Here is a 25,063-nt window from a genome sequence, read left to right as displayed (position 1 = left end):
TTTTTGTGCACAATGTTGTGGTGCACAGAGCCGGATCACCCTGGCTTCATCCTGCCCTCCCAGGGGCTGGTCTTTCCAAGCTTTGCATTTACATTCACTTCACCCCAAAGCTCTGGAAACCCAAAAACCACCTGCAAGCAGTTCTGATGAATGTCCCCTGGTCCACAGAGCTTCGCAGGAGACTGAACAGCTGCCTCATAAGCCAGTTACCTCCCACCAGACAAGACAACCCCAGCGTGGGGTTAATTATCAAGCTGTTGATTTCAGCAGAGACTCAAATCAGGCAGGGGGAGGARGACTCCATGGCAAACACCCCCAAACCTGTTAGCTGGGCAGGACTGAGCAGCTGGGCTCTAATTAATGGCTGGTGGTTGGGCAGGCTCCTGGGCAAGGTCTCAGCTCTCTTTGGTGTTCAGAGCACGGATACTGCTTGCAAAAACCCTAAAAACWTCCCAGACACAGCTTTTCCAATGTCAATTTTGGCGCCTAACATGGATCTACCAACAGGAWAAGGAGCCAACCATCCAGGCTCCAGCATGGGAGCTGCTGTCACACTGGGGTGCAGCTCATCCCTGATGCTGGATGTACCCACCAGCAAGGCTCAGGCCTCTGGAGCTGCAGGCAGGAGGAGCCTTGCTGGGTGTGCTTCTCCCACACACCCATGCACAGACAGCAGCTGAGCAGCTGAAAAAACTCAGTGCTTAAATGAAGCTCAAAGCTAGTGACTTTATACCCTCCCCCAGTGAGACCAAACACTCACAGAGGAAGCCCTGAAAMGCACCTACATGAGTCTCATCCTCAGCTTTGAGATTCTTCTGTGCTGCAGGAAAAGGTCAGTGAACTCCCTCCCTACTCATAGGCAGGAGGCGTTCAAGGGGTCCTGCCAAAAATAAAAGGTAACTTCCTGCCCATCACAGTGTTTGTTGACTGCTCGAACACCCACCCTTTGCCAGCTGCCTCCCACCTCCCTGCTGACCCTGCTGCATCAGCAGCATCTTCTTACTCGTGTCYTCAGCCAAGCACATTTCCTTCTCTTAAATATCACTGCTGGCACTGCAGCTGAGCAATGCCACAGGCAACACATCCTGCTGCAGCCTAAATTCCCTCTTTAGGGCTCCCAGTCTGATGTGCTTGCAAGGGCCATCTCTCACTGCAGCATGAGCACGAAAACACGACCCAGCCCCACAGCCAGCTACAGCTCAGAACCATGCTAGGATGAGCAACAGCATTGACCATGAGTCCTCCTGAGCCGTGAGGGGTATTTACACCTGCCCGATGCAGTCGGGTCCAAAGGGTTTCACCGAGTGGGGATGGGGTCTGCCAGCACAGAGAAAATACCTGCCACAAGTGTGTCACAGTTCTGGGGTGAAGTGGCAGAACTGCACCGGGGAAGTCCCCAGCTCCAACCTGCCCCGCACAGGAAGCAGCTCAGGGTGGAGTGGGAATCTCAGCCGTGCCACAGCTGGGAACCACATCTGCACAGCACAGCCCAGGGCTGGAGAAGGAAATCCCTGTCAGAGCTGGCCCTCTCTGCCCACTAGCAGGTCTGACAGCACTGSCCTTTCCTCCTGCCCCTGAGAACACCATCGCTGAGCAGTGTTACACCACCTCAAACGCGAATCAAAAGTAACATTATTGTTAACAAACCTTTTTCTTGGGAATAAAAGGAATTGGATTTGTTCTGCGGCCAAGGAGACTATAGAGGTTAYCTTCTGGACAATGAAAATTAGCTCTTTGAATCCCAGTCCCCTCTCAGTCCGGACTACCTTTTAAAAACCTGGATGATAAGTTCAATTTTGGAGAAAAGTATGAGGAAACCACCTAACACCAGAGAGCTGTGTCTTGTTACCAGGTCCATCGGGGAGGACACCTCCCTCAGACATCTCCTGATTAAATTACATCCTGAGTCACARCACAAGGCGACACTTGATACAATTAACCAGGCCCAGAATAACTGTAATTAACTGTTAATCTGCKATCAACAGCTCCACTTACACCGGGTTTTGCTGCACAAGGATTCCTTGAGGTTYGTTTCCTCCACAACAGGATAAACTTCAGCTCTGGCACAGGAAATCTGGTGTTTGTTTTAAGGCACCGCTGTGCATCAGCTGCGTGCTCTGGACACAAAAGCCAATGAATCTCCTTTAGAGGTGTTGGATTGTTGTTTCCCACAGCTGATTTCCACAGCATTGTTTGGAGGATGGTCCCTGCAGGACACACCTGAGGCACCTGACTCCTGCTGGAGCTGAAGCCACAGGGACAAAGCTGAAACGCTTCAAAAGTGTGAGACCACTCCAGGGTACAGCTCTGTTTGAGAACAGGCAAACACACCAGGTACAAACAATCWCTGCTGTTTAAAATAACTCATTGTGGGTGACCTTTGGGTGCAGCATTCCCACAACATCCCCAATGAACCCGGAGGTTTGCCATGGGATCGCAGTGGGCGATGTCTGCTGCGGGCAGGTGCTGGCTCTTCCTGGAGAGGGAAAAGAAGGGGTTTGGGTTTGAAAAGCCACCCGACAGGCAGATACCTTCAGATTTAATTACATTCCCATTACCGAGGGTCAGCCTTCCCCTGATTTAAGTGCCCCGGCAAAATCCTGTCAGTACTGCTCCCATACAGAGTGGGAGAGCATTTACCCGGAGTGTTAATGGGAGCCAGGGCACAGCTAAAAGGACAATGGAATTAGAACTTAAATACCCGGCCTAGACTYGGTGGAGCTATAGATTATTTTGTGTATTAAAGAAGAATTAACTGATCCATTCTAAAAATGCATTTATCATTAAAATAAAAATCGTCTGTCATTTTATTTAATAGTCTTAGTAAGAAATAATTGCAATGTCTGGTTGTTTTTCAACAACATGTGGTTTTAATATTTTAATTGTTACAAACTGTTTAATAATGATTAACAAAAGGCGTGTCCAAGTAATTATTGTATTTATTAGCATTTCTTTTGAGGACTTGATAGATTAGATTGCATATATACAGCCCTTCAGACACTGTAGTGCTAACTTATTAAAGGTGGGAAATGAGCCAAAAGTGGCTTGCTTTGGTGCAATTTAAATATTGTATTTTCAAGTGATTAGTGTTGTGCATCGCATTATTTAACAGTCTGGCAGTTTGCAYGTTTTTCTAATTATTATGCAGCTTCATCTGATCGGGGAATTWAAATACAGTGGGAATAATAAACCTCAGAGAGCCTAGCAGGCACAGGGAAACTCTGCTTCACCAAATCTGTCAAAGTCATGGATTTTTCTGAAGGGGAAATATATTCYTAAAAAGTCCCCAGGCTCTCCCATAATAAATTTCCTATTTCCCTGAGTGCCCCGAGCAGGGTCTGGGTCCCTTTGCTGGACCCAGAGTTTGTCTCCCCATGGTGGGGTCAGACCCTSCTCGCCAGTCCCCGGTGCTCCACCACCCTGAATTTTGAGCAAAGAGGTTGCAGGAGACTCAGGCACAAGGGCACCACACCGTTCCCAGGCTTATTTTGTTTACATTTGATTCAATCAAGTTGTGGCCTTTTGGCCTCTTTCCAAATTAACTTCTGGGTGACCTCCGCCATGCCCTCTCCCAGCAGCCAGGCCGCCGGGAAACAGCCCATTAAACCTACAAACAAATATGGGACATATTGGTTGATCAAACCAGCTTCAAACACAGCTCTGGAAATGCCAGGACGTGCTTTTTCTGCGAACTTCAGGTCTATTTTGTCTTCGGTCATTCGCACCTCTGGGCCCCTTGGCTTTTTTTTTTTTTTTTTTCCTCTTCCCTTTCCAACTATAGCTGTGTGTTTTACTGCCTCGTAAAACTTCTAAATTTTTGTTCTCATCCTCCTGCAAACCCCTCTAACAGTAATGTGAGGCTCTTTCTGATGGGGCTCATGGCAGGACTCGGGTCTTTACACCAAGCTCATGAAGAAAGGCAGTGAGACCCTGCTTGGGGGAACAGCTGCAATACTCCAAGAAATTGTGTCTTCCCTTTATTTCCAAGGAAATAAATCAAAGGGAGTTTCTCAGGGTCTGTGAAAGCATATTGCCTGGATTCCCATCCCCAAAGGGTTTATTTTTTCAAGAGCTTATATGGTAGTTAGATTTCTGGCTAGAAAATATGCAATATGATAAAAACACAGGCCCTATATGGGGCAATAAATTACAGATTGTTTGATGTGGAAACCAAAGAACTGTCAAACTCCAGTATATCTGAAATATTCTAAATGAGCCCTTAACTTGAGTGTCTGGAAATGTACAATATGTTTCCAGGCCATTCAATTTTGTAAAGACACATCTTCCCCAGCTAAGTTTCCTTTTATGGATTTCACTATTAATTTTTGGTGTGGTTTTCCCCTCCTTTTTTTTTTAAAAATGGTGCTCTTCCTCCTCGAGACAATACTATGATAAACACCAGGATTTATCTGAGCATAAAAAGAGATTGCAACTGGGCACAAGCTTAAAGAGGTAATGGCATTAAGGATGAGGTAAAACATCTGCTGCAACAGTGTCAGAGCCCCACAGRCACTGAAGAGGACATAAAAGTCACTTCAGGACAGAGAGGGACAGGGGGGAGGACCAAGAATGTCACATCAGCCAATTTGGTACCACAGATCCCTGCTGCATCCTCACACTGGCATCACACAGGGCCACTCTCTGGAGCTTCCATGGAGAAGGATGACCAACAGGAGGTCACCAGCGTGGCAGAGCTCCCAGGACATGGGACATGTGACACCACAGCTCCCACCTTCATGTATGGCTGTTAAAGCCTGAAGCTTGTCCCCATCTGTCAGCCATCCAAGTGTCCCTATGGCCAGAGGAAAATGGAGTGGCCAGAGGAAAATGGCCAGAGGAAATAGCTCACCCTGCACACAGCTTCTGCCTGGGGATGTTACCAAGTCACAAAAAACCTGAGCAAGACCCCGTGCTGACACTGAATAACCTTTCAGTTTCAATATAGTTTCACTCGCAGGATGAGTGAAAACCCTTCTAGCTAGAAACAGACCCCTTCCACTCTGGGAAATAAAAGTTAGGAACCAATTCCAACTCATTTTCCTGAAGGTGACCCTTAGCCTCCCAGCTGAGATAACAATGCTAATATTTATGGATGGGCTGTTCATGCCTCTGGGCACACAACAAAAATAACTCAAATCAAAACTTGGTGGACATCTAACAGAACTGGGGGGGGGGAAAATTCCAATATGGCAATAATAAACCRTCTCACCCACCAATGCACAAAAAATAGCATCAGCCACAATCACACATTTGGGTGAAACAAAAATGGTCTGATGTGATGATTAGGCAGCACGGAGAGGGACTAACCCAGAAAGGGCTGACTGGAGACAGCAGGCACTGTGCTTTATTCATTTATTTATTTTAGCTTGATAGGTGCTCAAAGCGAAAAAATACAGTCTGGGGCACTTCTGCTTCCCCTTCTCTCTGGGTTAGGGTTTTCTCTATTTCTTTCAATTCCCGTGGGTTTAATTCTAACGCACATTCTCATTTCAAACTTCAAACATTTGATGATAATTTCTCRTGTGATTGTGTGCACATTTACCCAAATTAGGTTCGAGAAGACATGAACTAAAGAGCAAGCACAATTTCAACACACAACACTGAAAGAGCAGACACRTCCATCAGCATGAGCAGCCCGGAATAAAAGCAAAGTCAAGTCATCAGCAAATTACAGATACTTAGCAAAAATCTACAAGTRAAAATAAAAGCTGTGGACCTCTGAAAATTGCACCAAACAGCATGGTTCCTGAGTCTGCCCACACCCACAAAATCCAGGCTGCATCTCCAGCACAGCACACTGGAAGAAAGCCATAACRTTGTAAAAGATGCACAGTTTACAGGTAGTCACATGGGAATCCAGTTTACAGCTCTGAGCACCACAAAAATAGTCTTTTCTCCAAAAGATCCTGGATGTCTGAAAATCCTTAAAAGCCACTGTTGGCTTGAGCTTGGTGGATAAGGAGATTTTCAGCCCTCCCCAGCCTGGGAGTTCCCACTGCTTCCCAAATCTGAAGCCAACACCTGAAAAACACAACTGTAATTCATCCAGAGCTGCTGCTCCTTCCACATTTCATACGCCCATTTCATCTTTGGCAACCAAGATGCATTCCAGATGCAAGAGAGAGCTCAAAAGTTCCTTCAGCCAAGAAAATAAGTATGATGGTAAACTCTGACACCCCAAATCCCAAATTTAAGTAACTTCCATGGTTACTTTCCTGGTATATAAGCTACTGAGCATAGACTACAGACYCTCCACAGGAACAGAATCGTATCACAGAATTACAGACTGGTTTGGGTGGGAAGGGATCTCACAGATCATGTAGTTCCACTCCTTGGAAGTGGAACTCCTCCTAGACATCTTCCTTAGACCAGGTCTCCAAGYCCTGTCCAGCCTGGCCTTGAATACTCAGGGATGGGGCAGCCACAGCTTCTCTGAGAAAGCCTCATAACYAATTTGCACACATCATTTCCTATTTTCTCACGATTTTATTCTCAATTCCTCTTCTTTCTCAAACACAGCTTTATAAGGGGATTCAATATTTTTCAGACTCATACATTTACGCTGAAACAGCTTACCTGCTCCCCATAACACATTCCAACCTGACTGGAATCCAACCCATGCAAGCCAAGGAGGGGAAGCAGTCAGAGATGGTGACTAAGCTGGCTGTATTCACCCCCTTACCACAAYTTTTCCCTGAGCAGCAGCTGGCAGAGACACTCTGCTGCCACAAACAGCTGAGTTGAGCACAGCAGTGTTTACCCAGGGTCTCCCACTCCACAGACCTCCACTCCTCACAAGGCTGGGCTGCTCAGCAAAGACCTAACTTGACCCAGTCTGGCAGCCAGCATTTCACAACCACTTTATGTCAGCAGTTTCAAGTACACTAATAATCATGTTTTGTTCGGTGYGACTTTCTCACTGTGAACGGCAAAATATCATTATCACCTGCAGGTTGAAGCCTGCCCTCTACCCCATTTAATAGCGAGCCGATTATGCTCTTCCCCCACCGCTTTTCCCCTTCTAATAATTATGGGCTGTTGGCAGATGGCACGGCTCGGCACGGGGAGTGTGTGGGAAGGCAGAGCAGGCTATAGGGCCGCTGCCCAGGCTGCTYTTACATGGTGGAGACCCCAAATCCCCCGCTGCATCCCGCTGCCAGACAGCACCTAATGAGGCATGGCWGCCTCGGAGGGCGCGGGGGTTAACGCGGGAGTGGCTGTGCAAACAGYGCCCGGCAGCCGCGGCAGCAGGAAAGCAGAGGAAGCAGAAAAGTTGCTACGCCAGCAGCTGCAAACAGAGCCGCCCTCGCAGCCCACCCGGCCGGGGAGCAAGCCGGGCTTAACCCCGGGAGCGGCCCGGAGCTTGGTGCCGAAGCCATCGCGGGCCAGGCCCCGGCGGGGCGGGAAGAGCTCCCCTCAGGAGAGGCTCCGGGGCAGCGCCGCTGTGTGAACAGCGTTACCAGCCCAGGATCTGCCCTGTGCGGTCCCAGTGCGAGTCCAAACTATCTGCCTGTGGAAAACATCCCCTCTGTGAGCTCCTGGGGCGCCCCACACTCAGTGAGTGACACAGCCAGACCCCAGCCCCAAGGCAGTGCTGCAGAACATTAACAGCCATGAGCTGAACGCTGTGCAGAGCCGCCACCGAGTTCACTGGCAGCATCAAGGCTTGCTCACAGACCCAACCTGGCGTGGCAGAATGGGTACAGACAAGATCACGCTTGTCCCAGGAAGGATGCCAGGTCTGAGGCAGTGGGAAGGAAGTTTCCTCCCCAGCAGAAAGGATCTCACCCAGCTCTGCCATTTCCCCATTCCACAGTCACTTGCGCCTTTACTGAGTGGGTGTGAATGCTCAGGGAGACACAGCAAAGGAGAAAGTGATCCTTAGAACCAGCCATGAAATGCCAAAAGGGACTCCTCCAACCAGAGGGGACATCAGGTACGTGCCACATGACCCCCCTGCCAGCACCTCATCAGCTCCATTTTTCTGGAACCTCCACTGCAAAGGGCACAGATGCCCAGCAGGAGCATTCTCGTACTGCAGGGATGCATCCACACATTTCCCCGGCACAGACTGAGCTCTGAGAGGCTGCCCCACAGAGAACTGCACCAGCAGGCACCCACCAGGACCGGCCACGTGTGCCCTGTGAGCCAGTGGGGCCAGGGTGGCACTGGCTCTGCACACAGGAGCTGCTGCAGATGGAGACACCSGGGACTCTGTCTGAGCCCGGAGAGAGTGCGGGGGAGGCCAAACTGATTTGGAAACCGCCCACTCCGGAGACATCCCTGTTGGCATGGCTTCAACAAACCTGGTTGATGTGTTTCAGCTTGTCAATAATCTGGCTGATCACTGGCTCCGGACCTTTCATCTTCACCTCATGGTTGCCAGCCTGAGCTTTTGCTCCRTTCCTTGTGGTCTGGGGACTGTACCTGTAGGAATGAGGACAGAGAAGACCATAATGTGATGGGCTAATACAGATCTTTAAAGCTCAGCACAAACATWAGAAATCCCAAGGCAAGCACCAGCCCTTTCCAAAACAGAGAGCATAAGACAGTTAATAATGACAAAGAAAGGACAGAAGATTCCCATAAACATTTTTGCTCTGACTTTGCAAAGCAGCAAGATGATGTAGTTGTATCACTTGAGGACAATGAAGTCCTTTCCAGTCCATTAGTAACCAAGGAAGATGTTAAACAGTATACAACAGAGATAAATATTTTCACATAACTTGCACCCAAGAGTCCTAAAAAAGCTGGCTCAGAAATTCTGGCTTGCTCGTGTTTGTTTAAAATAAATCTTGGCAGACCACAGAGACTCCAGTACAAGAGCAGTAGTGTTGTGCMCACAGCCAAAAAAATGAGTGGGATGACCCAGTTAACAGCAAGCTGATTAGCATAACATCAACCCCCTTGCAAAATAATGACTATCACTGATGTGTGATTTCAATAATAAAGAATTAAAGCATCGGAATATAATTAATGCTGTCAACATTGCTAATGGAAAATAGGTGTTGTCAAACAATCCTGATTTCAGTCTTTGATGAGCTCCAGCCTTAGGGATCAAAGTAAATGCTCAGACAGAACGTACCTTGACAGTGCTGGGCTCTGCACCACGGGGTATCTCGAGTTACACGGGTACCATGCGAGTCAGCAAGGGCCCTGTAGAGCAGATTAAACTGCCAGGGCAACTCTGCAGAGGAGGCTGGCCAAGCCTGCACTCAGCTTTTTCATCGGCAATTAGGATAGAAATATACACTCACTTGCTGCAAGATTTATGGAATGGCATAAGTTGACCAGAGTGATAAAAGAAATGGGAAGAGGGGCAGAGGAACTGCTGCACACTTGCCTTGGGAGGAACACTCAGGACCTGGGTAACAGCTGGTGATGCTCCAGCATGAGACAAGCACCAAACTCCAACTCGGTTCAGGCCAGAGCAGTGGCACGAAGCACACGGGCACCTTCTGGAGCTCTGGGCTGGGGTGTTCATCACAGTCCCCACTGGGGCCATGGTGCTCTACAAGCACCAAACAATCCTCATCTCCAGGAGCTGGCAGCCAGAGCAGACACTACCAAACCCCGGCACAGCCCCCGAAAGCGAGATCACSGAGATAACACCAGCACCAGTCGGCTTTGCTGCACATCTGTTTTTCCAGAGCCATGGGTAAACACGTGAATTTTCCTTTCTGCACTCATCTCCTGCACATCATGTTTTTGCCCAGCTCCCAGCACCAGCCCTGGTGGCTGCCTCCCTGTCTGTCAGCTCCCTGCTCTCCTGCCCAGCGAATCCTTCATCCCCTCGCTGCCAGGCAAGCTCAGGCAGTGACAGTCAGCCCATTGCACATGGGTTTTGGGGAGAAAGTGRGACTGGAGCAGGCGTTTAAAGAAGGGGAGGGAGACAGGAGGGAYGGTGGGGCCAACTCAGGGAGGATGTTTTGCTACGGTAGAAAGCAAGAGGCCCGTGGACATTTGGCCACAAGAGCTATCAGGGTGCACTGAGAGGCTTGGGAGTATACTCAGGGGCTTGGCTTAAGTTCTGCTTAAACCCTGAACTAGGGATGAGATCTACKCAGACATGTGAGGCTGCAAAAGCAACCCCAGATCTATAACGGTGCAGCAGCAATCTGCCCCTGACCTGAAATACTCACATAGTTTAAAACACAGAACTGAGGCAGATTTCCACTCCAAGGCTTTCTCAGAGAAGGAATTCCACGTACAGGAGCTCTCAGCACCTCCAGCTGGGTCCCCAGCACCGGGCATTCYCCATATCCATCTCCATTAATGGCTGACAGCACTGCAAAATGCTGCACTGAGGAGATGACAGAGGAAAAAGGACGGGAGAAAGGAGGTGCTGGTGCCTACACGGCTGTGTAYATCCCTTTTCCAGGCACGAGCAGCTTGCCCAGGTACAGGCGCCACTGCAGAGACACCAACCCGGTTCTCTCAAAGCCCAAAAACTCCTGGGCACGGGGAAAGCTGCCTGCACAGCCAGCCCAGCCATGCACCCCAGCCCCAGAACAGCACGGATTGACAGCTCCGCTCCGCATCCCAGCACCTGTTCCGGGCCGGGGTCCCTCGATAGGATGCAGCATTTTGCAAAACACTTTTTTTTTTAATAGTTGCTTTATCTGGGAAGCACATAACGCTGCTATGCCTGACACACAGTCGCGCCCAGCTCAGAAAAGCCCTCTCACACGCAGTTAGAGGCTCGCTGAAGGCTGGGAGCTCAGTGAGAGGGGCCAGGCTGGGGCCAGCCCGCAGCAGCCCGTGCGCTGCCGGCACAGCCGTGCGGGCTCCGAGCACCATCTCGTGGGAAGCGGCTGCACAGACCCGCCCGGCTCCGCTCCAGCTCGGGCTGGGCTTTCTGAGCGGGGGGAAAAGCTTGGGAGCAGTGAACCATTAATCCTGCTGCTTATTTGTCACACGGCCACTTAATGCCACCGTGCCGACCTGACAAACACATCTGGGGACCGGGCGTAAACAGCCGCCTGAGTTTTTGGATGACGAAGAAATTCCTATCTTTGGTGTCACTGTAAATTTAATTTAAAACACTGGTGGAACTCAAAAGTGCATTGCTGAAAGGTCTCCTGTGGTTGCAGAGAATTAATTAGGGAATCGCACATGTTTTAGCAAGAGCAGAACCAAGCCCACTTGGTGCATCCCTAAATTAATACAGTCTCTCTCTCTCCAAAACAGTTTTATACAAAGAAACACAATAACTTGGGTTTGAGTGGGCRAAATCCCTTCTGAAATCCACGCAACGGCTGCCAGAGAGGATTTCTGCAGCCTACACAGCGTAGTACAGGAGGGAGGAACAGAGCACTATGGCARTACTACTGCTAACTCCATGTCCAGGGACTGAAACTGCTCTCCAGAAGATTCTGCTGGGCTGGTGAGGCCCTCAGATCACCCTTCCCAGGGGGACAAATCTACCAGAGGAACAGGCAAACCCAAAAGCATTTGCAGAKGGATGTCTCCCTAAAACAGTGATGCTGGAGGAATGGAGTGTCACCTCCTGCTGCTTCCCACCTGGCCAGGCACAAGGGTACATCCCCGACCCAAAATGAACCATTTGCACCATTGCACAAATCATTTCAAGCAGCAAGGCAGTGGGCCCTGCAAGCTACACATCTTGGAGCAYGAATTGCAAAAAGGGAGATGTGTGGGGACCTGCTACATCCCAAYAGGCAGAGACATGACCCTGTGTGGCTTGGCTGCTTCGGGACACTCTTCCTCTGTGCTACTGAGCTGAGAGCTCCTGGCGTGCTCAGGTACAAGGGGAGCTCCAGCTCCCCCCAGCTGTGCCCCTCTCTGCCCCAACACCAGCCTGGGGTGGCCACTTCCAGGCATATGGGATGCAGCCAAACAAAGGGTTAAAGGCTTTGAAATGTAGCCTCAGTGAGCGACCCGCATTCCTGAAATGCCAGAGAAGCTGGAAAAGGCAGCTGGCACCCCTCCCTGCAGCCCAGGCCAAGCAGCCAGGCCCTAATACAGCACAGAGATGCCTTTGCAGCCCCCAACAAGCTGGAGGATGGGGGTGCCAGGACAGGACCCATGCAGGCTCCTCTGCATCCCCCCAAATTGGAAGGGGTGGGGGCCTGCAGGAAAAACAATGCCAAAGCATCACCTTCCTCCCATGTTCAGTGCAGAAAAGGAGAAATCTTTGAGCGTTCTCGAGCTGCTTTCAACTTATGCCAGCAGARCAGCCCCTTCTGCAGGACACTTGTGCCACTTCATGAAACCCATCACATGCCTCTGCCACGGTGATTGATACCAGCATGGAACAGCAAACATGCACAGTGGATAAAGGCCCCCCTCCCGGGTCCCCGGGGGTCTCTGTGCCGAAGGGGTATCAGTGCTGCAACATGAGCATGGTCTGGCTCACACTTCATAAGCAGAGCCCAAAATACTTTTGTCTTTGACGTGTCTCAACGTCAGTCAGCAGCATCTCCTTGCCTGGGTTTTCTGGGTCTGGCTCTTGCTGGGGACATGGTATTTTCCARAGACAAATGTCACATTGTAAAATGTTCTGATAAGCAGCCCTCTTAAAAAATKACTTTAAAGACAACCACCTGATGAAAAAAACAATAATCTGAAGTTTTCTATGGTTATAGTACAACTGCAGACCTTTCCTGCTTCTTCTCATCTGCCAAACATAAAGGCCCAAGTATGCTGTCAAACTGAGGCATTTTCCTCTCCTTTCCTCTCCACCATCTACCAATGTCTCCTGAGAATGTTTGGTCTTTCCAGTCCAAATGCAGCTCATTCCAAGCTTTCATTTCASAGCAAAGAAGACAAGAAGACAAATGCTATTTAAATATATGGCAATAAGTGTAAAATGTGTGTTCATCCCACTCAGCCCTGCTAGGCTTTGAGATGAGTTACTGCAGTGCCTGACGTGTGATTTAGAGAAAGTAATCCTGAAAGTCAAACATAAAGAATTACACCTTTTAGAAAAAGGATAGTAAGTATGTCATTCAAATAACAATTAATTTATGCCTGCCTTCCAGTTGCAAATTATTTATTCAAACCCATCTCCACAGTTTAAACAGCACAGTGTCCCTTGCAGGCTCTCCCTCTGCTATCAGCATTCACTGAATTATACTTGTCAGAGAGAGTGGGTAGGGGACAAACATAACACAAACCTCTACAAGACTGGACCACAATGCAAGAGAAGAGGTTTCATTGCACAAGAGTTAATAAYTGAGCTTGAGAGAGCAACATTCCCAGTCCCCCAAAGCTGCTCTGCATTTCAAGATATGATTTACTACAGATCATGTAGACTATTGACACTGARTCCTCACCACAAAGGAGGCAAAAGAGATGAAAAAGGGGAGAAAGGGAAGAAAAGGCTTGCCCCCCACATTCCTGTCAGGAGCCCAGGTCTTCAGCTGGTTTTCACGGGTCAGTAAAGGTGGGTGCAGTGGTGAAATGTTTTACACTCTGGCACTGCTAATTCCTGGTTTAGTGAGCCAACCTCATGGTCACATCGGCACTGCAAGCAGAGGGGTCAAAGGGCTTGAAAAGCTGTTTGCAACCCACTCRTCCTGCCCTGCAGACAGGGTGTGCCCACAAGAAGAGGCAATAACTYCTTTCCCAGATAATTTCCCCTCTAAAGACAGAGACACCTCATCGGTCACACCCCATCGCAGACACGGGCTGGATGTGGGGTGCAGGTCCACCCCAGCTGTCCCTGTCCATATGGGGTGGTGTCCCCACAATCCAGTGACCATTGGAAGTGCAAGTGGCAGGAGAGAGGGGAGGGGGTGGCTCTCAGGTGCCTTCCTGGCTTTRTTTGCTTCCTTCAGAGCGTCCTGGCAGTCCCTGCAGAGCTCGTGGTGCCGCAGTCAATTTACACCACAGCAGCTCCAAACGAGCAGCTTCAAAAGCAACCAGGACGCTCCAACACGCTCAGTGGGGAGTGTTCTCACCTAAYTAAAAAGGAACCATTTTCTGCTGGATTTCCAAATATCAACACCTTGGAGCCTCTGAGAGCCCACTCAGATCCTGCTGCGTCAGTTCCTTGCCAAGGGAAGTGCTGTCCCTTCCCAGCCACTCCACACAAAGCACTCGGGCCAGTGAGTGTCCTGCAGATGATGGTCTGGTCAGAAATGTGGGYTCTCAGGTAATCACCTGGCTCTGGGAGATGGGACTCAGAGAGAACAGCAAAAACTGAAATACAGCAAAACCGTGTGAGTTTGTACACAGCCTGAAGTCTCTCTCTATTCTTAGTTCAAATCAAATGGATTATGGAAAATTTGGCTAGATCTGAGACCAAGCAGCAGCATTAACAGGAAGATTCACAATCTTCATTTCTGAAATACTCTGGAAACAATGACAGCCACCCAATAACCCACTGAATTTGCCTACTATCCTTTCATTATAGCTTATGCTTGCTACAAAGCTGTGTTTTATGGGCTTATGGAAAAGTTATACAGCCCCCTCTTTGGGGATTCCATTGTATCAGATATTTTGCAGCACTGCCAGAAATAACCAAACCCTTCACGAATTAAAGGGTTATTGCTGGCATGGAATTTTCTTTGTTCCAATTACAGAATCTCATTTTTCTATCTTGCTTCCAATTGTGCTTTCATTGTTTATGCTTTGTATGATWAAAACAAACCGAAGTACACTGGCAACAGCAGGGAAATCTGAGACTTCTAGCTTCAAGAACCTTCTGGCAAGGTGCTAAAAATATATTAATTTTGAATTGGTATGAAGAAAACAAGAGTTGTGCTGGTGATTTAGACTAATGTACATGTTTGTCTTGAGAAATTTGGAAATGGCAGTATCCAACAGTAGTGCTTAATGTGCTTACAAGTTTTGCAGTGGGCAGATGTTGCTGTCATTCTATTCAGAACAGCTTGAAAGGAATATACTTGTGTAAGCAGATTATTAAACTCTGAGAATCTCGATTTTAATAGGCTTTTAGTATTAAACRCTGCAAAACCCTGATACTATATATGAAGTTCAAATCACCTTTGAGATTCCTAAGCTGAGCTCCCATAGAAACTGGATTGAGTTTGATATCTCAACACCTACTTGACTTAAGCTGAAGGTTTTAAATGAGCTAATTACTCAGCCAGGACTTCGGTGATAAGAATCGACCTCTGTTTTTTCTCTGCTTTGGACAGAGATAAGACAGGCTGGATGACATTTCACCACCTAACACCACCAGCGGGAGGTCTGGTGAGAGGATGGGGCATGAAGACAAACAGAGGCAAGGAGGGGCATCACAGAAAGYCTCACTTGGGCTGATTTAAGCTGCCGGTCGCAGGGAAGTGCCTGGAACTGAGCCCAGGAAAGCTGCAAAGAAGGGCACAGGAATGCCTGGAGACACAGAAAGATGCAGCAGGTCTGGCCCCCAGCTACCACAAACACCCAAGTACCGTGACCCCTCAACAAGCTCTTTGCAAGTGGTGAAATGTGCCACTTGGGGCTTTTGCTGGGAACCTTTGTGGCGTCCCATAAAAGCACAGTGTGTTTTTGCACACTCTGAAAAGTGTGAAAAGCAGGAATGTGTTGCCTTTTATGTTTTTCTTCCCACTTCAGCTTATGTTCTTCAACCACGCAAAAGCACAGCAAAAGACACAGGCACTGTTCTGAATTACAGAAAAATCAACCTTTCTTGTGTGGCTGCCACTGTTTGCAAGCAGTTATTTCAAGGCACCATGCCCTAAATCCACAATAGGGATGGCAACCAAACCATTAGCCACAGACCAAACCTTGGGAAGGAGGATGAATTCTTGCCATTAGAGGATCCAGTGTGGGGAAACAAACGATCACAAAGTGATACTCAGTAAAAGAAAATGAGGGGTGAAAAGCAGGATAAAATACTCTARCCAGCTGCATTGCACTGGAGCCCTAAACATGCCACCTTCAGTCAGGGCAGAGGGGCTGAAGGGCAAGGAGGAAACACAGGATGATTCAAGGCTCAAACTGGGAAGTGAGACCCAGTGGAAAGGCACTGAACATGTGAATACATCTCATTGCCTGTGGATAACAAAGCACTGGCATAAACAGGACAGAGTACATACTGATCCAGGAAAACCACTGCAGGAGCTTCCTAGTTTATCCAGGAGCCCTGGGGTTGTTTATGCACTGCTGTATTGCCCCTCCAACAGATATCAGGGTTGAAGTCACTCAAGAGAGCCAGGGCTTGTGCTGGCGGAACCAGACTGCTCCCGTCTGTCTATAAAGGGCTTCATCCATCCTGTCTTCCAGGTTGGTGGCCTGAAGCAGAGCCAGATTATGACAACAACTGTCCCTGCCCTCCCTTTAATCCTGACCCCAAAGCTCTTGGTCAGCCCCTCATCCATCCCCAGGTGGAACACCATGCACTCCAGCTGGTCAGTGACACAGACACCCCATCCTTGTGTCCCCTGCCTGTCCTTTCCAAGAGCCTGTGTCCTTCCRTGCCAACACCCCAGCCACAGGGACCATCCCACCATGTCCCTGCCACCTTTCCTTCTGGCAGCAGCTGCATGTGTGGGACAAGTACCAGGATAGCACTCTGAAATTACCACTACATATTCAAACCACATCAAATTTCTCACAAAAAGTGGCAAGATAGAGTTTGATGACCAACAAACACACACCAGGAGGAGAACAAAAACGCTCCAGTGCATAACATACATTCTCAGAGCAGCTTGAGTAAGAGCTGGTACACCACGAACARCTGCTTGGCTCCCTCTTGGGGAAAACACTGAAATAAAGCAACTGGCAGCTTGGGGWACTCGAGCACCATTACCTTAAATGCTCCTGATTTTCAGGAATCCTCCCAGACACTCTGAAAGAGATGCCAAGCTGGGAAGCACAAGCACATGAAGCAGCCAGCTTAGAGATCATTTAACTATGTGTTTGCTTCTACTTAAAATATTCTGCAAATAGGTCCTGGGAGAAGAGCACCCTTGACCATTATCTTAGCTCAGTTTCATTTAGCTGAGGTCTCCCTGCTCACAGCAAAGATCTCCAATATGTGCCTGTAAGGGAGCTGTCACTAATATTTCATAGGAGCTGGAAGGAGTGGTGACATCTGTGCAATATATCAGAGGGGGCAAGGAGAGGAGTGGACAGGCACATGCTCTTTAAGTGGAGGATTTAATCCTCAACTCAACAGCCAGGGGCTGAAATCCTGGTGCCCCTTCCTGCACACAGCCTTTGTCCTCCCCTTGCTCTGCCCCCTCTGCATGCCATGACCTGCCAGATTGTGCCACCACCACCGCAGCGTTGCAGCAGGGACCCTTGGGACATCTCTGCCTATGACAGCCCCCTGGTATTCCCAGCAGGAAGCTGGAGGCCATCTATCACCTGAAGTCATGTTTATTCTGAAAATAGCTCTAAACTTACATTTGCCAGRAGGATCTGGACTCAGCACCCTTCCATTTCTACCACTTCACCCAGCTGTGGGGTCAGCAGGACCCGGACCAGGGTCACTGACCGTGGTCTCAGTGAACTCAGTGTCACAAGCAAAGTCCTCACCCTGGGTCCTCCCCTCCAGAGCTGCAACAGTTATAGCCCTGCTTTTGAAGTTTTAATTAACAGTCAGTTAGACAATATTGAAATAATCTTTTTCTTTCCAATTCAACTTCTCAGTTAGGCATGGAAACTCAGGATTTTCCAGAAGTAAGTACCAAGAGAGGACACTTTTTTCCTTAGGCAACAGAACTACATTTTAGTAAGCGTGTGATCTTTGATGCTTGAGTTATTTTTTTTCAAAATAGAGTTTGATGCTATTTTGGTCTATTCAGTGTTTCGGGTCAGTACTGCAAGTACAGGCTAATTACCACCTGAGGTTACTGATCAAGAAGTCATAATTAATATCTCAGCACTTCACCCTTTCCTGATTTTATTTCTATTTCTTCCCTTATGCAAACTATTTAATAGCAAAGGATGCTTTGCAAAGTAGGGTGATTAGAGGAGATTTATGTATAATTATAAAAAACATTTCCAAGTTCTATTTCCATATTATTTAACATTCCCAAGGGGSATTTTTTGCAAGAAAAATCTCCATTTCTATTAACACTTCCTTGCCCTTTATGGTATGAATCCTGCATGTGCCTGTCTCTGTTAACCTCAATTACCACCAATACATCCTCTGAAATGGTGAATGGGGCAGGACAAAGTAGCAACAGCTGGATTTTAGTGGGAATGGCTCCATCCATGGAGAACAGGTAAGACTTGTTGGTGGGAAGGTGCTCCGAGGGCAGCAGTGGCACCTCCAGAGCCCAGTGCTCCTCACCTCCTCCAGCTGAGAGCCACAGCAAGAAGAAATTCAATCAGGGAGTGTTCTTTGAGCCTCCCTGGAGGGGAAGGGGATGCCACCAGTTTGACCTGCTGGCACTGCAGGGAGCCCCTGGGGCTGGAGACATCCCCACCCCGGGCAGTGCATGGGGGCAGTGCCCTTTTAGCTTCTCCAGAGGAGCCATCCCTGGACTGTGGTGCTCTGTCCCATGGCAGCAGAGCCATGTCCAGCTGCTGCTGCACCCCTGTCTCTGGCCCACCCCTGCCWACCCACCCTGACCAAAACCCCTCACAGATGCAGGGTTTTCACTGAACAGAAAACTCAGTGGAGGGCAGCACACAACCACTTCTATCTGTGAACATCTTGCACATCCAGCTGAGCTGGGCACAGTTGGACACTTGCTCTCCACAAGGTCCTTAGGGGAGCTGTGTCCTGGTCACAGACTGCTCCTGTGCCTGGTTAACCAAAGATAAGCAGGGCTGGGGAGAGGGAGGGCAAGGGGRATGTGATTCACCTCTCCACGACTTCTTGTCCGTTCCAGCAAAGKGTGTCGTTCTGAACTGCAGAGCTGTGGTTGCAGATGTACTCTGGCAAGCTGCTGTAAAAACTGCTGTGGGAYTTCAGCTTTGCAATCAGTTCCCTGYGAGAAAGGGAGGGAGAAGGGTGCTCAGTTACAAGAAGAAAAGATGAGATTGGTGCATTTTAACCAGTGAAGGAAGTCACACAAACACAACATTAAAGCAGCTGGACGCAAACAAACCATGGAGCATCAGTTTGATTTCTGACYGCAAGTAACTTTTAGTGTTGTTCCCTGATGTTATTCAATCAAAGGCTGTGTTTSCCAGAGTGGGAGCTGCCCTGCAGTYTTGGGCAGTTTGGTGYGCAGAGGGTTCCCAGCCMCTCCATCCCTTTTTGCTTTGGGATTCCGTGCGGCTGCCGCTCCAGCCAGAGCCCACGACAGCCAGCTGGGGGCAGGCGACACAAGGAGAAGGGAGCCCGTGCTCTGCGCTGCCTTTTCGCTGCCGASGATCGTGTTCCTGCCGTGGTGGGACCCATACACCGCGCAGGAAGAGCCGCAGCCCAGGGAGGCAGGGAGTCACCCCCGTCSTGCTCTGACCTGCACTGACCCGCCTGTCCCTGCCCATGCCAATGACCAAGGGCTGATCCGAGGAGTCAAAGCCCTTCCAGAGGGTGAGAATTGAGCCCACAACCCCTGCGCTAACCAAGGGGATGCTTTGCCTCCCATGTGAGCCACCTCCTACATCCATCTCCTGCACTGGCCTAATAGTGGGGCAGGAGGTCCAACCAACACCATTTGGAAAGCCAAAATGAAGTGAGACCTGGGTCTTCAGCTATGGCAAACCCCAAGCAGGACAAGCCCCATGCCCATGGCACTCAGCTCCTTATACCCCAAGCACTGCCCTGCTTCTCTTCCACAAAACSCAGCAGCGGAAGGAAACTTTCCGGGGAACAGAGCTCCCTGCAGGGCAGGGAGRGGCAGGAAAGGGAGGAACTCCTCCATTTCTGCAGGTATGAGCCCACGTAATTCATCTCAGCAGATTTCATTAGGYTTCAGAGTCCTCAAAGGACATCTCTGTCAGAGTCTGGGCTGTGTAACCTCCGACGTGTTGAGACAAGGGAGGAATGCGAGCCCTGGTGCTGTATCTCATGGGAACYGTATCAAGAATGTGGCCCTGTTAGTCTTCAAAGAGAAATCCACCCAAATTTGGCTATTCCCAATTTCAAAAATTGCCAAGCTTGCTTGTTTTTCTTCCACAGGGATTTTTCTTTTGTTCAAGACAGCAGTAAAGACACTGCATATCTCTGGGGGTGCTTTCAGATCCAGAGGGGAAATGCTGCTTCCTGACACATCAGGGTGAGCCCACTTAATTACAGCTTCTACCTACATGGGGAAGGAGGCACAGAGTGCAGTGCTAGCAGTGGAGGCAGCTGCTTCCTTTGAAAACATTCAGTAAAAGGCTGTTAACATCTCTGAACTACCATAAAACGCTGCACAAAAAGCATGAAACACATTCCCCTTACCTACACACGGGGCAACACGTAACAATTCAGGCTGGAGGATATATTTCTATCTGTAACTACACTAGTGAGTATTTCAGGCATTATAGCAGTGCCCAAGGAACCCAGAGAAGGCATTTGGTGTAATAACTTGGGTGCACTAGGTGAGAAAATCCATGCAGACACCTCACTGCGCTTCAGAGCCAGCCACAGAGCAGCTCTGATGTTCAGAGCCAAAACCAGGTTTGTGGGTGAGGGAAATAAGCAGCTTTTCCATCTGCTTCCACAGGGCAACCCCATATGGTGACTGCTCCTGCAGCCCCACCAGCAGGCACCACACTCAGTCGGAGCATTCTCACCTCCTCCTGCTCGACAAAGTTTCTTCTTGCTCGATGTGAGCCACTTTCAGGACTTTCTTGTCAATGAAAAGCTCTTCTGGATAATTAGCTGATCGAACCTGCCTCTGCTGAGCATGACCACACAGACGGCTGATCTGGAAGACACAAACACAGCAGCRTTAGGAATTTGCTGGACTGCAGGARCACAGCTCAGATGCACCCTGGCACCTGCACACGAGCTGCCRTCGTCCTGCCATCCCCATCTTGCTCATAGCTCAGCGAGCGCCTGGAAGCAAACTGCTGTCCAAAGGATACAACCTGGCTTTTGTACAAGTATTCAACCCCTGGGAAGGAATGCAGGAAGCTTCAGGCAAAATTCTGGGGCATTGAAGTGCGCCTGTGGCTGTCAAAACCCCTGAGCTGCAGGTGAGACTGGCAAATCTTCTTGTGTCAGGTTAAACTCAGGCTGACAGCAGGGGTCTTGAGATGTTTCATTCCCCTTCCTTCCCGAAAGTCACAGCATCTCAACACCCTGCACTCCACCTCTCTAGTCAGACTTTTAGGAAACACCTCCCCTTTGAAGGACAATCCTAAGACCCTGGATCTGCATCTTGAGGCAGCTCAGCATCTGCACAGATTACACTGCAGATGCCCAGGGATGAGCATCATACTCATCACTGATTAAAAAACCCAGGGCCTAGAATGAAGCAAGCGTTGGGGCCACAGCCCAGTCATATCGTGGGAAGCCCTGATTAACAGGGCTCTGCTAATGGCACAAATTAGCTCATTAGCATCCAGATGATTTGGGAACCGGCTGCAGCAGCAGGGAAGGAATATCCAAAGTGCCACGTTAAAGCTCTGTCCTCGCATGGCCACTGTCCCGAGACTCACCCAGCAGCAGCCACTGCTGCACTCYCTGCTGTGCATGGCTCTGCCACCAYTTCCTTCTCTGGRAGACACCACCAAGGGACATCTGTCCCCCTGGGGCACCACTGCCACTGTGAAAGTCTCCTCCTGTGCTGCCCTGCTGGGCTGTGAAGGAAGCTCGGCTGAGCTGGAACCACAAAGGCACCACAGGCTCACCCTCTCTGAGCCCCATCCCACCACCCACATCCAGGCTTGGACCCACCACACCTCCAGAACACCCATTCCTTGCAGCATCTYCTTTATCTCCAGCCACACTGAACCAAGGCAATCAGCTGAACTCCCAGCGAGCTGCACACCAGAGCTTAAAAGCACGCCCGCCGCCCAAAGCGACTGGCATCTGATGTGTAAAGAGATTAATTCTGTTCTATTACATCCTACATTTGGGTGGGCAAATAAATTAGTAATGTCACCTCTTTCATTATCAAGAGCAGCACAGTTTGTTTGCTCACGCTGCCATACAACAAAGAGTAAAATGRAAACCTCCTGGGAGCTGGGCACTGCAGTTTCTGGTTCACAGCACGGTGGGAAGAGATGCTGCCACCAGTTCTTCTCCACCTGCAGATTCCTCTGCCAAAGCAGTTCCTCCTGCAGCTGCCAGAGGAGCAATTTCAGCAGCTGCTTACCTGTTTTTTTCTCCTGGTCCCTCCCTTGGCTGTGTCTCCTCTCTGCCTTGCCAAAACCAAGTTTTGCAGAAAATGTATCAGCCCTACCGCCCTCCCTAAATCACTTGGCAGACTYAAAAAACAGAGGGAGGAAGGGATTCAGAAAAAGGACCACATTTTGGGCTGTCTTCTTTGCCTTTTGGGCGTTCCTTTAGAACTCATCCCCCTCATAATGTTTTCAGCTAGTCCCCTGATGCAAGCAGACAGGAATAGGACATCACAGGACAGAAGGGGACCTGGAGAAGGGCATTTGGGATCTGAGACGCCACTGCAGGATGGGTCTGGATGTCCCGGGTTCTCTCTGCAGTGCATTGTCCCCACAAAGGGCAGACCAGCAGGATGCCTGCGGGTCTGTGGATTTTTCCCCTCCCCAGGTCAGAGCTGAGATCTGCCATGAAAGCTCCTCCAGGGAAACACAAGGTACACAAAAGCTCCAGGACGGTGGATACAGAGGCAGCAATGCCACAAAGCACCATCACTGCATCCATGGACATGTGAAGTGGAGGAGAGAAGTGGGAGAAGGTCGGATATTTTAAGCTGCTGTTTGCAATGACTCCCCCTTTGATTCTCCCCATTCCCTTTCCAGAGCCCAGCTCTCAGCTGGCAAAACCTATCAAACACTGAGAGAAGAGCAAGTCYGGGATCAAGGCTTTYCCCCAAGGATGCAGAGAGGCGCTGMATGGGAGGGGAGGGTCAGWGGGACAGCACRAACARTGGCACCACCCGGGAGCAAAATTCACACGGCAGAGGGGCCGGGCAGAGCGGGGCTGCCTCATCTCCCACCCAGCACTGGAGGGAGCTCAGCCCCTCTGCTCCCAAATCCTACGCCGGAGCTGCGGCTCAGCTGCATCCTCACAGCCCCACACGGCATCTGGGTACCAGGAAAGACCTCTACAGTCATCGAGTTCAACCACTGATCATCAAATCAAATCATTGATCACCGAGTCCAGCCATCCCTCCTGTGAAACCACAAATCCCTGTGATGTGGGACAACAATGAAATCTTTGCAGATAGAAGGATGCACTGCTCAAACTTTCCACCAAGTTTTTACTTATTTATTTATTCATGYACCAGCTAACCTCTTCAAGGAAAAAAAAACAACACTGAAGCTTGTCTTGTGAAGACACAGTGAAATGGTTGCCACCTTTTAGTCAAACAAAAACCCGGCTGAGATTTGAACTTAAAGTGAGCGAAAGTAGAAGTAACAGATTGCCTGCTCATTTGCAGGGGCGGCATCRTGTGTGCTTTTGCGGGGAGGGATGGATTTCACAAACCATCTGCCAGAATCTGCTGGGCCACAAGCAGTCCTAGGACAGCAGCTCAGAAATCCTGTTTCAATCTTTCCCTCTTTTTGAGTCCGCGCTGCAAGCTCAGGAACGCAACTTCCCRGTCTTTTCCTAATCATTCAATCTTAAAGCAGGCTCCAAAAAGTAAAGGAAAATGCCACTGTAAGGCAGTCAGAGAAGGGACAACACAAGCTCAGACCTTCAGGAAAAACAAGTTTGACAATTCAGCTCTGCAGGTATTGCTTGCTCAGGAGGAGCAAGGACAGTCAGCTCCCCAGCTTGTGTCTGCAAGGGGGAGAGCAAAAGGAAGGGAGCATCGCTAATCCAGGAGCCAAACACGTATGAAGCAAGTGTTTAATATGTGATTTCCTCCTGCCCCACAAATATAAATGTGAAATTCAAAGCAAATTGACAGAACAGAACCGYTGGCTCTTCTCCTCAGGCTCCACAYRCTACCAGGGGATCATAAATACACACCAGCCCTTATCTAAACTATAGTCAGGGCTAGAGCTGTGCAGTGTCTTAATTCAGAATAGGCTGAAGTTTGACACGTCAAGCCACAAAAAAATGAGCAAGTAAATCAAATGGCAGTGTGTTTTCAGGCAACAGGAGTTGGACTTTTCCTTTGTTTTTAGAAGAATCTGCCAGTCCACTGAAAAACTGCTGCATGGGGACACCAGGCAAGAAAAACCTTTCCAAAGCAGTGAACTTTTACAAGCCCCCAAAGCCAMCGACACTGTAACAGCCAAAGCAAAATTTCCCTGCCCCAGCTCATTAACAAACTCACTAATTATCCGATTTAATTAGCCTCCTCCATGCGAGCGTGACCCAGGCCACGAGGGGAACATTCTGCCTTCTGAGGACCACTACTCCCCGCTCCATTTCTGTGTCCCAGTCACAGAGAGATGTCACACCCATCCTCTGGATGGGCAGAGCTCCTCGGGGTCCCCGTGCCCGATGGGGAGGCAGCTGTCTCCCAGCACCCTGGGGAGCTGCACGCCGTGTAATGGCTCTGCTTGAGAGGGAACATTGATTTGAGAGGAGCCCAGGGACACGGCTAATGGAGCAGCACTATCAGYCCACTTTAACGCTTCCCCATTAATTTAAGATAAGAGGTGCCTGAGGACTGCCAGGAACCTGCGGCTGCATGGGAGCGATGCTCTGTGAGCAGAGCCAYGGCCAGGACTGCAAAACTCAGCGCTGATCCTCGCCGGTGCCYGGCAGCCCACAAAAACCAGGATGATTTGGGTTAATTATCAAAGAAACAGCGACCACAGAAACAGGTTCTGTGYGAAGCATCACAGCTGATGGGGGCATCTCCAGCCTGGCTATGGCAGGGTGGCATCGCTGGCACCACTGAGGCTCCCCSTGAACCCACTCTGCTGCCAAGGCTGTGTCCACACGGGGCAAAAACATCTGCCCTGGCACATCAGCAAGGAAATCAGGCAGAGAAGGATTGGGAAGTAGCCTATGTGTGATCCTCAGTGCCAATCTGAGCTTTGCTTTTAGGAGTAAGAACATTTTAAAGGTAATTTTCAAGATGATTTAGAAGAAAGGGGAAAAAAAAAAAAAAAAAAAAAAAAAAAAAAAAAA

At 49.4% G+C, this 25,063-nt stretch overlaps 1 protein-coding gene across 1 annotated transcript in view; it reads right to left on the bottom strand.

Moving 5' to 3' along the window:
- GPC3 (glypican 3) overlaps positions 1-25,063 on the bottom strand; it is a 136,292-nt gene that overhangs the window by 33,284 nt on the left and 77,945 nt on the right. Inside the window, exons 4-6 of the mRNA XM_057377948.1 lie at positions 20,617-20,750; positions 18,753-18,878; positions 8,307-8,427 (exon numbers count right to left, since the gene is read on the bottom strand). Coding sequence (XP_057233931.1) covers positions 8,307-8,427; positions 18,753-18,878; positions 20,617-20,750 — 381 coding nt within the window. The remainder of the gene's footprint in view (positions 1-8,306; positions 8,428-18,752; positions 18,879-20,616; positions 20,751-25,063) is intronic.

Source organism: Malurus melanocephalus, unplaced genomic scaffold (assembly GCF_030028575.1).
Source record: "Malurus melanocephalus ecotype Western Australia unplaced genomic scaffold, MMel_1.1 scaffold_335, whole genome shotgun sequence".
Lineage (NCBI taxonomy): Eukaryota > Metazoa > Chordata > Aves > Passeriformes > Maluridae > Malurus > Malurus melanocephalus.
This window is presented reverse-complemented; position numbering and strand designations above follow the sequence as displayed.